At 45.4% G+C, this 14,066-nt stretch overlaps 1 protein-coding gene across 1 annotated transcript in view; it reads right to left on the bottom strand.

The window, feature by feature from the left end:
* LOC126215338 (uncharacterized) overlaps positions 1 to 14,066 on the bottom strand; it is a 98,512-nt gene that overhangs the window by 16,136 nt on the left and 68,310 nt on the right. The window contains exon 6 of the mRNA XM_049942022.1: positions 1,694 to 1,887. Coding sequence (XP_049797979.1) covers positions 1,694 to 1,887 — 194 coding nt within the window. The remainder of the gene's footprint in view (positions 1 to 1,693; positions 1,888 to 14,066) is intronic.

Raw genomic sequence — 14,066 nt, forward strand, 5'->3', positions numbered from 1 at the left:
TCCCCGATGTTATTCAATCTGTATATTAAGCAAGCAGTAAAGGAAACCAAAGAAATATTCGGAGTAGGTATTAAAATCCATGGAGAAAAAAATAGAAACTTTCAGGTTCGCCGATGACATTGTAATTCTGTCAGAGACAGCAAAGGACTTGGAAGAGCAGTTGAACGGAATGGACAGTGTCTTGAAAGGAGGATATAAGATGAACATCAACAAAAGCAAAACTAGGATAATGGAATGTAGTCGAATTAAGTCGGGTGATGCTGAGGGAATTAGATTAGGAAATGAGACACTTAAAGTAGTAAAGGGGTTTTGCTATTTGGGGAGCAAAATAACAGAGGATGGTCGAAGTAGAGAGGATAGAAAATGTAGACTGGCAATGGCAAGGAAAGCGTTTCTGAAGAAGAGAAATTTGTTAACATCGAGTATAGATTTAAGTGTCAGGAAGTCGTTTCTGAAATTATTTGTATGGAGTGTAGCCATGTATGGAAGTGAAACGTGGACGATAACTAGTTTAGACATGAAGAGAATAGAAGTTTTCGAAATGTGGTGCTACAGAATAATTATGAAGATTAGATGGGTAGATCACATAACTAATGAGGAAGTATTGAATAGCACTGCGGAGAAGATGAGTTTGTGGCACAACTTGAAAAGAAGAAGGGATCGGTTGGTAGGACATGTTCTGAGGCATCAAGGGATCACAAATTTAGCATTGGAGGGCAGCGTGGAGGGTAAAAATCGTAGAGGGAGACCAAGAGATGAATACACTAAGCAGATTCAGAAGGATGTAGGCTGCAGTAAGTACTGGGAGACAAAGCCTTCACAGGATAGAGTAGCACGGAGAGCTGCATCATACCAGTCTCACGACTGAAGATCACAACATCAACAAATATAACAAATATTTACTTGGGACACACTGGGTCCTCTGGTCCAACTGAAGTGATCATTGACTGCAGTTGGTTATGTTCAGCTACTTGTAGACCATTTCCCACTGTAGACTTCATGTTCACAAACGACAGTGGAATTGTTACCAGACCGCAATTGTTCACGACTGGTTTGAAGAACATTGTCGATAATTCGAGAGAATTTGCCCAACATGAATCCTATCGAACATTTATGGGACATAATCGAAGGGTCAGTTCGTGCACAACATCCTGCACTAGCAACACTTTTGCAATTGTCCACGACTATAAAGGCAGCAAGGCTCAATAATTGTGCAGGGAAGTTCCAACAACTAGTTCTCCACAGCTCGTGGTCTATAGTGGCTATCATTGCTACCTCTGGATCACAGGGTGCCGGGTTCGATTCCCGGCTGTGTTGGGGATTTTCTTTGCCTGGCGACTGGGTGTTTGTGTTGTCCTCATCATTTCATCATCATTATCATCATCATCATCATCCGTGATAGTGGCTAGATTGGACTGTGTAAAAATTGGAGTGTAAAAAAAATTTGGACTTTGTATGGGCGCTGAGGACCGCGCAGTTCAGCACCCCACAAACCAAACATCATCATCATCATCATCATCATCATCATCATCGACTTGTTGAGTCCATTCCACGTGCAGTTGCTGCACTATGTCGGGTAAAAGGAGGTCAGACTTGATATTATGAGGTATCCCATGGTTTTTGCCACCTCAGTGAAGAGCGGCATTCAGAGTGCGGCTGTAGGTGTAGATGCAGATGCAGACTGTAGACTGACCTGCCGCTCGCTGAGGTCCAGTAGGATGGCGATCTCGTAGCGGCGCAGCCTGGTGAGGTAGTTGGAGCGGCAGAACTCCTCCTCCAGCTGCCGGATCTGCGACTTGGTGAACGCCGTCCGCTCCTTCCGCGACTTGCCCGTCGACGTCTGCGTCGTCGTCGTCGACGGCGCTGCCGCGTTCTGCCTCTCTCCACCTGCAGCACACACAAGAAAAAACTACTTGGAAAACACTTGCCAACACAACTGCCGCTGTATGCGGTTTCACAAGCAGAAATCGGCTTCTGGAAGACTGGGCAACAGAATTTTATACCTCCAAATGTCACCCTCTTCTGTGCCAAAAAACTCATTGGTGAGTAATTGAGATCCTTTTTCCTTCTAGTGCTGCTTTTGTGCTTATTTCTGTTACTCTCTAACATTGATGGATTGCTGATAACAGATTGCGTACGTGAATAGGTTTAGTATAAGTCTGTGATTAATATTTCCATTTGCTTGAAGAGATACCTGCAAGAAGTTCGTGTGTGAACTCCACACATAATTCTAATTTCTTTCTTTTGTGCAGTGAATACTTTTTGTGGTGTCACCGCCAGACACCACACTTGCTAGGTGGTAGCCTTTAAATCGGCCGCGGTCCGTTAGTATACGTCGGACCCGCGTGTCGCCACTATCAGTGATTGCAGACCGAGCACCGCCACACGGCACGTCTAGAGAGACTTCCTAGTACTCGCCCCAGTTGTACAACCGACTTTGCTAGCGATGGTTCACTGACAAAATACGCTCTCTTTTGCCGAGACGATAGTTTAGCATAGTCTTCAGCTACGTCATTTGCTACGACCTAGCAAGGCGCCATTATCAGTTACTATTGATATTGTGAATCATGTACCGTCCAGACCGACGTTCACCATTAATGGATTAAAGTTAAGTATTCCACCAGCTACGTCCTTTTTTCTAAATTCTAATTTCCTTGTCCTGTTCCAGACCTCACGCCTGCCTGCGTGAGCTAAAACGCGTGCCTTTCGGCCGCCTTCTAGTAACACGGTGTTGGCTCTCCTGCCAACCAAAACACTTTTTGCCTAAGCTAGGATTTACTTCAGAGTACCGATAAATGAAAATATGTCAAGTATGTTGTCTTACTGACGTCTCTGTCTTCAGTGTTGACAATTGTTTGTGTTGGGGACGGCAATCGACTTGGGTAGTTCATGCAGCAATGTTGACCATAGTGCTGCAGTAGTGTAACTGTCAGCATTTCTGCCAAGTAAACAACAGGACCCGGGTTCGAGTCCCAGGCGTGGCACAAATTTCAGCTTCTAACATTATCATAGTTAATTACTCATATATGAAAAGCAGCCAAACGAAAAGTTTTAGCAACTCTACTATACTGTTTTTCCCAGTTTCAGTTTCCATCAATATCAACGCCTAAGGACTTACAATTTTCTAATCCGCTAATAGGAGGTGAAAATGTTATTGACAGGATAAAACGGAATGAACTGCAGCTTATGAAAGTTTAAAACTAGTCCATTTGCGCATAACCATTCAGTAACTTTAATAAAAACCATCAATTAATGTTTTATCTGTAGATCGATCTCTGCTCGGCTACACAACAACACCTGTATCACCAGCAAAAGGACTGACACTGGCTTGTCATTCAAATAAAATGGTTCATCATTGACATATACCAAGAACAGTAATTAGCCAACAATCGATCCCTGTGAGACACCCTTTGTAATTTCTCCACATCCTGATCCTGTGGCGTCCCACTTTGTGCTACGGGAACAGCGTAGGGTAACTTTCCGCATACTGTTTCTTAAATAGGAACTAGACGAGGCACTTTCAGAGCAACCTATTACATACAGCACTTATTATAACATACACTATGTGATCGAAAGTATCCAGACACCTGGCTGAAAATGACAAGTTCGTGGCGCCCTCCATCGGTAATGCTGTAATTCAGTATGGTGTTGGCCCACCCTTAGCCTTAATGACAGCTTCCACTCTCGCAGGCATACCTTCAGTCAGCTGCCGTAAGGTTTCTTGGGGAATGGCAGCCCATTCTTAACGGAGTGCTGCACTGAGAGGCATCGATGTCGGTCAATTAGGCCCGGCACGAAGTCGGCGTTCCAAAACATGCCAAAGGTTCTACTGGATTCAGGTTAGCACGCTGTGCAGGCCAGTCCACTACAGGGATGTTATCGTCGTGTAACCACTACAGCACAGGCCTCGCATTTTGAACAGGTCCTCGATCGTGTTGAAAGATGCAGTCGCTGTCCCCGAATTGCTCTTCAACTGTGGGAAGCAAGAAGGTGCTTAAAACATCAATTTAGGCCTGTGCTGTGATAGTGCCACGCAAAACAACAAGGGGTGCAAGTCTCCTCCATGACCACAATTTACTTTTGGCACTGCACATGTTGGCAGATGACGTTCACCGGGCTTTCGCCATACACATAGCCTGCCATCGGATCGCCACATTCTCTACCGTGATTCGTCACTCAATTGTTGAATCGTCCAGTGTTTATGCACCTTACACCAAGCGAGGCGTCGTTCGGCATTTACCAGCGTGATATGTGGCTTATGAGCAGCTGCTCGACCATGAAATCCAAGTTTTCTCATCTCCTGCCTATATGTCATAGTACTTGCAGCGGATCCTGATGCAGTTTGGAATTCCTGTGTGATGGTCTCGACAGATGTTTGCCTACCGTCACTACCGTCTTCAACTGTCGGAGGTGTCTGTCAGTCAACAGACGATGTCGGCCTGTACGCTTTTGTGCTGTACGTGTCCCTTCACGTTTCCACTTCACTAACACATCGGAAACAGTGTACCTAGGGATGTTGAGGAGTGTGGAAATCTCGCGTGCAGACGTACGACACAAGTGACACCCAGTCACCTGACTAGGTTCGAAGTCTATGAGTTCCGCGGAGCGCCCAATTCTGCTCTCTCACGATGTCTCACTCTACTGAGGTCACTGATATGGAGTACCTGGCAGCAGGTGGCAGCACAGTGCACCTAATATGAAAAACGTAAGTTTGTGGTGGTGTCCGGATTCTTTTGATCACCTAGCTGCCACCTTCAAAGGGAAAAATAAGCCGATACAAAACTCTTGCTTGCAGGAACAGTTTTCAAAGCTCTCTCTATGTTACCAAAAGCATTCCAGGCCATTTTTAGCCCAAAGTCTGCTTCTTTTGCTGCCTACCGAGTTAATGTTTTCGTACACTCTCAATGGCCGGGAGAGCGGTGTGCTGACCCCATGTCCCTGCATACCCGCATCCAATGACGTCAGTGGGCTGACGATGACACGGCGGCCGGTCGGTAACGTTGGGCCTTCATCGTTTGTTTGGGCGAAGTTTAGTTTCTTTAGGCATTACAAGACAGAGATTTGAGTTTCTTCTACAATCCATGATGATGAGTGAACTGAACCGCATACAAGGAGGCTGATACATTTGGTTCAAATGGCTCTGAGCACTACGGGACTTAACATCTGAGGTCATCAGTCCCCTAGAACTTAGAACTACTTAAACCTGACTAACCTAAGGACATCACACACATCCATGCCCGAGGCAGGATTCGAACTTGCGACCGTAGCGGTCGCGCGGTTCCAGACTGAAGCGCCTAGAACCGCTCGGCCACTCCGGCCGGCGCGGATACATTTGTCTAGATCGGCTTCTTATATGATGTGCCAAAGAACTTCGTATGTTTACAGATGTGACACACTTCTGAAGTTGCTGCAAAGACGCTTCTTCGTAGTAGAGATAATTCTATACAGTTAAACATTTAATTATTTAGGTTAGAAAGATGCTGGTAATGGCCAGTGGAAAATTTCCTTCTGTCTCTTAATTATTTGTTCAAAATGGTTCAAATGTCTCTGATCGCTATGGGACTTAACAGCTGAGGTCATCAGTCCCCTAGAACGTAGAACTACTTAAACCTAACTAACCTAAGGGCATCACACACATCCATGCCCGAGGGAGGATTCGAACCTGCGACCGTAGCAGTCGCGCGGTTGCGGAATTATTTGTATCATTTCGAATTGTAATAGTGGTATGATATTTTAGAGGTACATTTGGTTTTTTTAATTCTAGCTGATCCTTCAGTATGCAGTCATGTTTACTGCGAATGTAACAGCATATTTGTAATTCCTCCAACATATTAACCTGTACTTTTTTTCGCGAAAATGTAATCTCTCTAATGTTTCTCCAATACTCATATCTGTGTTTCCGCTTTGGGCCAAGCGAGCAACGTGAGTTGAGCTGTTTACGTTGTTGAGCCTCAGAGAAGCCACGGCATCGTAAGGTGAAACTCCTCTTACTTTGGTCAGCATGGATCGTCAAAGAAAATCGAATCTCTGTCTTGTAATATGTGAAGGAGGGTTTTTCGTAACATAAGTACATGGTTTTTGTAAATGAATATCTGGGTTTTAACGCTTTGTATTATTTATTATATTAAACTTACAGTTATAAATGATATGTCAAATGAAAGAGCAACTCAAACAGTTTTACCAAAAACCTTATAACTGTTCTACGTGAGCACCATTTGTCACACGGCACACATCAGGTCTATAATGAAGCGCTTGATAGGCCGCAAGGGGCCCAATGACAGGGCTTGCTTTGCCTGGCCTCCACATTCACCCGACCTAACGCCATGCGATTTTTTCCTTTGGGGCTTCATCAAGGATCCGCTACCAGCAGACCTCCCTGAATTAAGAAACCGGATTGAAGCAGCTGTTGCTACGATCACTGAAGACACACTTAACAGCGTTTGGGAAGAACTCGGCTATAGACTTGATGTGAGCCATGTGGCAAATGGTGCTCACATTGAACATTTATAAGGTTCTTGGTAAAGCTGTTTGAGTTGCTCTTTCATTTGACATATCATTTATAACTGTAATTTTAATATAATTAATATTACAAAGCGTTAAAACCCCGATATTCATTTATATACACCCTGTACAATGTATAGAACATGTATACGTGTAAAAGTATGTAAGCCGGCCAATGTGGCCGAGCGGTTCTAGGCGCTTCAGTCTGGAACCGCGCGACCGCTACGGTGGCAGGTTCTAATCCTGCCTCGGGCATGGATGTGTGTGATGTTCTTAGGTTAGTTAGGTTTAAGTGGTTCTAAGTTCTAAGGGACTGATGACCTCAGATGTTAAGTCCCATATTACTCAGAGCCATTTTTTAAAACTATGTAATTACAAAAACTTTGTTATATTTTAGGACGCAAATGTAAAATCTTTGGTAAATTATACAGTCACGGAAACTATGTTACATTTCAGGACACAAATGTAAAACTTGCAGAGAAGTCAACACTGCAGTCTGACAATGGCGTCAGTCCCAGAACTAATAACGGTATAACAAAATCGTTTAAAAAAAATTGTGGTTGATCACAGTATTTCCTACAGTGTAACGTAGGGATGAGTTACAACATCGGCTGCGCTCCAAACTCCTGCGTGCAAAATGACCGCCTTCTCTGGTTCTGGCTCTTGAAGAATAGGCCGCCAATCGCCCACAGATGTTCACACACGACATTAAAAGTGTCCCCAACAGAGTTCAAGGCTTCATAAAAGCGAAGAGTGGACAGATACTGTATTGCAACTTCCTGGCAGGTTGAAACTGTGTGCCAGACCGAGACTCGAACTCGGGACCTTTACCTTCCGCGGGCAAGTGCTCTACCAACTCTTTTGTTTTGTTCGCTGTTGCTAGGTTCGTTTGGTCTGGGCTGACGTCACATGACATCCGTTCAAGTTGATCGTCGATTATTTTACTCAGTTTCTTTTTTTTTATTACAGAGGAAAATCCGCCCTCAAACCGAACACGCTGAGCTACCTCGCCGGCGACCAACTCAGCTAACCAAACACGACTCAGGACCCGTCCCCACAGCTTTACTTTCGCCAGTACCTTCAAACTTCACACAGGCTCTCCTGCGAAACTTGCGGAACTGGCACTCCTGGAAGGAAGGATATTGCGGAGACATGGACGGGTCGTGAGTCGTGCATGGGTAGCTCAGTTTGTAGAGCACTTGCCCGCGAAAGGCGAAGGTTGCGAGTTCGAGTCTCACTCCGGCATACAGTTTTAATCTGTAAGTAGGCTGTTTAGGTTTTTACGTTGGTAACGTCACCTAGCGCTCTGTATGAAAATCACTGGCTGTGCTGTGTGCAGTCTGGCTGGGTGGCATTGTTGGAATTTGCTATTGCAGTGTTGGGCAGTTGGCTGTTAACAGCGCGTAGCGTTGCGCAGTTGGAGGTGAGCCGCCAGCAGTGGTGGATGTTGGGAGAGAGATGGCGGAGTTTTGAGAGCGGATGATCTGGACGTTTGTCCATCAGAGACAGTAAATTTGTAAGACTGGATGTCATGAACTGATTATATATATATATATATATATATATATATATATATATATATATATATATATATATGACTTTTGAACACTATTATGGTAAATACATTGTTTATTGTTTATCAAAATCTTTCATTTGCTAACTATGCCTATCAGTAGTTAGTGACTTCAGTAGTTAGAATCTTTTATTTAGCTGGCAGTATTGGCGCTCGCTGTATTGCAGTAGTTCGAGTAACGAAGACTTTTGTGAGGTAAGTGATTCATGAAAGGTATAGGTTATTGTTAGTCAGGGCCATTCTTTTGTAGGGATTATTAAAAGTCAGATTGCATTGCGCTAAAAATATTGTGTGTCAGTTTAATGTTGATCAGAATAAGTAAAGAGAGAAATGTCTGAGTACATTCAGTTTTGCTCAGCTGTTTGAAAATCAAATAACGTAAGGGGTTTACCAGCACAGCAATTCACTAATTTTTCTAAGGGGACGTTTCAAAAAATGGTTCAAATGGCTCTGAGTACTATGGGACTTAACATCTGAGGTCATTAGTCCCCTAGAACTTAGAACTACTTAAACCTAACTAACCTAAGGACATCTCACACATCCATGCCCGAGGCAGGATTCGAACCTGCGACCGTAGCGGTCGCGCGGTTCCAGACTGACGCGCCTAGAACCGCTCGGCCACACTGGCCGGCGGGACGTTTCAAATCTGCTAGGAAGTTTCAGCACATACTCCGCTGCAGAGTGAAAATTTTATTCTCGAACCATCTTGTATTAACCTCCACTGGTAGGTGTATGGATACTTTTGATTAAACAGTGTATATGGCACTCTTGTTAGGCAGAGTTGTCCCGTTCCAGTGTGCGTTGGTATCTGGACGTCAGCGCGCCTTCTTTGATCCTTCCGTTTCGGTATTTTCAGAATTCTGCTCGACAGCTGGGGACTCGCCAGGGCGCAGACGGGCAGAGGGCGTTTCCCGGATGGAGGCTGATGGCAGCTGGAGTCTCCAGCTTCTAATTCTGGAGTTCGCGGTTGCGTGTCGCCAGATAGCCATCGGCGTCTCCGCCTGGAGGCGTCTGCAAGGCCGGACGCCGCTTCTGGAGCCAGCCGGCTTACACAGAGAGCCGCTGCAGGAAACCACGGCGCCCCTGCTCGCACGCCGAGTACGTCTGCATCCGCAGGGCGCGTTAGTGGACACTTATCACCCATTCTCTTTCCGCGTTCTAATCACAGATGGCGCACGGGAAGAAATTGAGAAATGGTTCAAATGGCTCTGAGCACTATGGGACTTAACTTCTGAGGTCATCAGTCCCCTACAACTTAGAACTACTTAAACCTAACCAACCTAAGGACGTCACACACATCCATGCCCGAGGCAGGATTCGAACTTGCGACAGTAGCAGTCGCGCGGTTCCAGACTGCAGCGCCTAGAACCGCTCGGCCACTCCTGCCGGTCAGTCATTATGGCGAAGATACGTGCCGCAGATGTGGAAATCCGCTTATACAGGGTGATTCAAAAAGAATACCACAACTTTAGGAATTTAAAACTCTGCAACGACAAAAGGCAGAGCTAAGCACTATCTGTCGGCGAATTAAGGGAGCTATAAAGTTTCATTTAGTTGTACATTTGTTCGCTTGAGGCGCTGTTGACTAGGCGTCAGCGTCAGTTGATGCTAAGATGGCGACCGCTCAACAGAAAGCTTTTTGTGTTATTGAGTACGGCAGAAGTGAATCGACGACAGTTGTTCGGCGTGCATTTCGAACGAAGTATGGTGTTAAACCTCCTGATACGTGGTGTATTAAACATTGGTATAAACAGTTTACAGAGAATGGGTGTTTGTGCAAAGGGAAAAGTTCTGGACGGCCGAGAACGAGTGTTGAAAATGTAGCACGCATCCAGCAAGCATTTGTTCGCAGCCCAGGAAAATCGACTCGCAGAGCTAGCAGAGAGCTGCAAATTCCACAATCAACTGTATGGAGAGTCCTACAAAAAAGGTTAGTTATGAAACCTTATCGTCTGAAATTGGTTCAAGCACTGTCTGCAGCTGATAAGATTAAAAGAATCGATTTCTGTGATTTTATCCTTGCTCAAATGGAAACAGATGAATCTTTCGTTTCAAAGATTGTGTTTAGTGATGAAACAACTTTCCACACTAACGGGAAAGTCAACCGTCACAATGTCTGTAAGAGCACTTCATCACTGGCCTCCAAGAAGCCCTGATCTTACCCCCTGCGAGTTTTTCTTATGGGGGTATGTTAAGGATATGGTGTTTCGGCCACCTCTCCCAGCCATCATTGATGATTTGAAACGAGAAATAACAGCAGCTATCCAAACTGTTACGCCTGATATGCTACAGAGAGTGTGGAACGAGTTGGAGTATCGGGTTGATTTTGCTCGTGTGTCTGGAGGGGGCCGTATTGAACATCTCTGAACTTGTTTTTGAGTGGAAAAAAACCTTTTTAAATACTCTTTGTAATGATGTATAACAGAAGGTTATATTATGTTTCTTTCATTAAATACACATTTTTAAAGTTGTGGTATTCTTTTTGAATCACCCTGTATAAGAGGTTCTGACAAAGGGCACATTGTCGTGACGCTGCGGCTGGAAACAAGAATCTCTGAAACGGCGAAGCTGCTCCTCTGTTGGCGTACTACTGCCGCGGGCAACCACGGAAAGTGGTTGAAGGATTGTGGAATTACGAGGAGGCCGTATGGTACTGGACGTCCACGTCGCATCACAAAACGTAGAGATCGGAGCATCCTCACTGTGGTCTGTGGCAGATCTGTCGATGGAGTACACGTCTGGGGCAGGAGCAAGTGTTTCGGAGCACACCTTTCAAAGGCCATTGTTGGACATGGAGCTCCACATCACGCCACCTGTACGTGTTCCTTTGTTGACACAACGACATCTTCAGATACGATTGCAGTGGCCACAGCTTCACCGAGTTTGCACCGTGGATAGGTAGAAACGTGTCGCCTGGTGGAATCAGTCGCCCATCTTGTTACAACAGCTCGCTGGTTGGGTCCTTAGACGCCGTCATCCAGACGAATGCCTGCGCCACAGATGCCGACCACTAAGGGCAAAATTATCCTTCCAGCTACACTCAGTTGGGCTTTTATGTGACCTACGGTACACCTCGAATACACCGTGACAACAGTGAACTACATAAACATTATTCCAGATCATTCGTGGTTGAAGTCTTCCCTGATGGCGAAGACATTTTCCAACAGGATAACTCTCCGTGAGACAAGGCCAGTATCGTGCTTTAGTGGTTTGAGGGGCGTAATAGTGAACTCACATTGATGTCTCTGCCAGCAAAAGCCCCTGATCTGTACTCGTTTGAACATATATCTGGCACCAGCAGCGCGCCCACAAATCACCGTCTCGTACTTCGCGGGAATTAAGTGAGCTGCGAGTACACATCTGGTGCTACATGCTACTGGACACCTTGTAGAATCCATGCCAAGCAGAATCACTGTTGTAGTGTGTTTTAAATGTGGACCAACACTCTATCAAACATGTGGTAGTAATGTTTTGGCTCATCGGAGTTTTTTATAGGCTGTGGGCGGCTTTTAGTTACCTCTCTTCACGTTTGGGGAGGACACGTAGCTCGGACCCTCCCTCGGGAGTTCACTGTCCACGAAGTGATGGCGTCACTCGAGGATGCGTCACGCAGTTCCGTCTGGAGATTCCGAGAAACTGGTACGAGCGCGGCTCGCCGCCTCGGGGGGGGGGGGGGGGGGGGGGCGGCAGAAAAACTCCATTACGCGGAGGTGTGTGTCAGGGGCCGTGTCACCGACGCAACGACTGCCGGATGTACGCACAAAATGACGCCTCCGACTCCTGAGAGTACCGTCCTCTGACAAAGACAACCACTGATTTCGACGCGCTTCGCTATTGGTCTGACGTTATCCGATTCTCGCTGCGAGACAAAAACAAGAGTGCTCTAAGCCCGCCGACGACAGCACCGAAACTGAGTTATTCTGGGGTTTCGCTCCCTACGAATCCAGTAAAGCCAACTGCTACCCTCAAAGAGAAGTAGCAGATACTTTATTAATCAAAACCAACTCCAAAATCATTTAGACGAGATATTTGCGTGGTGTGAAAAGTGGCAATTGACTGTAAATAATGAACAGTGTGAGGTGAGTAACAAAAGGAATACGCTAAACTACTGTCATCACACAAATCTGAAGACTCTAAATTCAACTACACACTTAGGCATTACAGTTACCCTGAATACGATTTCCTACCATGGAGAACGACACGCTGAGCTCTATCTGGTAGTGAGTCCCGAAAACGACCGTGCAGTCACGAAGCTAGAGCGATATTCCGTAAACTCGTTGTTTGTTAGGAAACCGGCAGTGATAAATTTTCTCGCGTGCCGAGCGGAAGTGAAGCAAGACGACGTCAAAGAGTGACCTCCTGCTCCCTGGGTCTCACAGACGCACAGTTACACAACATCTACGCATTCAGACTCCATTTTGATTTTACGTCTACATTTACATCTACATCTACATAGATGATCCTCAAGCCCCCGTTTGGCGTGCGTATCGGATGGTGGTTGTTGTGATCTTCAGTCCTGAGACTGGTTTGATGCGGCTCTCCATGCTACTCTATCCTGTGCAAGCTTCTTCATCTCCCAGTACCTACTGCAGCCTACATCCTTCTGAATCTGCTTAGTGTATTCATCTCTTGGTCTCCCTCTACGATTTTTACCCTCCACGCTGCCCTCCAATATTAAATTGGTGATCCCTTGATGCCTCAGAATATGTACTACCAACCGATCCCTTCTTCTAGTCAAGTTGTGCCACAAACTCCTCTTCTCCCCAATTCTATTCAATACCTCCTCATTAGTTATGGGATCTAATCTTCAACATTCTTCTGTAGCACCACATTTCGAAAGCTTCTATTCTCTTCTTGTCCAAACTAGTTATCGTCCATGTTTCACTTCCATACATGGCAACACTCCATACAAATACTTTCTGAAACGACTTCCTGACACTTAAATCTATATTCGATGGTAACAAATTTCTCTTATTCAGAAACGCGGAGTGTGCACTGATATGAAACTTCCTGGCAGATTAAAAGTGTGTGCCGGACCGAGACTCGAACTCGGGACCTTTGCCTTTCTTTGGCAAGTGCTCTACCAACTGAACTACCAAAGCACGACTCACGGTCCGTTCTCACAGCTTTAATTCCGCCAGTAGCTCGAGTGCTAGTTGTGCAAGGTTCGCAGGAGAGTTTCTGTGAAGTTTGGAAGGTAGGAGACGAGGTACTGGCGCAGTTGGAGCTGTGACGGGGGGGTCGTGAGACGTGGTTGGGTAGCTCAGATGGTAGAGCACTTTCCCACGAAAGGCAAAGGTCCCGAGTTCGAGACTCGGTTCGGCTCACAGCCTTGATCTGCCAGGAAGTTTCATTTCCCTTCCTGTTCCACTCACAAATAGAGCGAGGGAAAAACGACTGCCTATATGCCTCCGTATCGGACTTACATTCTCCAATTTTATTTTCATGGTCTTTATGCGCAATGTATGCTGGTGGCAGTAGAATTGTTCCGCAGTCAGCTTCAGATGCCGGTTCTCTAAATTTTCTCGATAGTTACTTTTGAATACATTGTGGGAGTAAACAGTGATCAATGTCTTACAGACATTTACTATCAAAAACAGTCTTGATCACAGTTTATTTATTACGGTGACCGGTTTCGACCACTACTGGGGTCATCTTCAGACCTACAAGTCGTATACAAAGCTTTAATTAGAGGACTACATACATTAAAGAAAATACATAAAGTTATAAAGCTATAAAGCTATAAAACGATGAATTACCAATGAGTAAGAACCTCCTTCTGGTGGTAAATCACTACTGGAGAGACCAGGGCACGTCTTACTGTATATGATGGAGGCTCCGCCCACTTCTGACGGAATGATGTCGTTACTAACCAATGGGTTGTAGGTCGAATAACAATGTAAAATTCATTAGTTAAAAGAACATTGTCAAAAAAGAAAAATAAACACACACTAAACTTACCTCGTTTAACAGCCAAATGGTTCCAAATGGT

The sequence above is a fragment of the Schistocerca nitens genome, chromosome 12, assembly GCF_023898315.1.
Source record: "Schistocerca nitens isolate TAMUIC-IGC-003100 chromosome 12, iqSchNite1.1, whole genome shotgun sequence".
Taxonomy (NCBI): Eukaryota; Metazoa; Arthropoda; class Insecta; order Orthoptera; family Acrididae; genus Schistocerca; species Schistocerca nitens.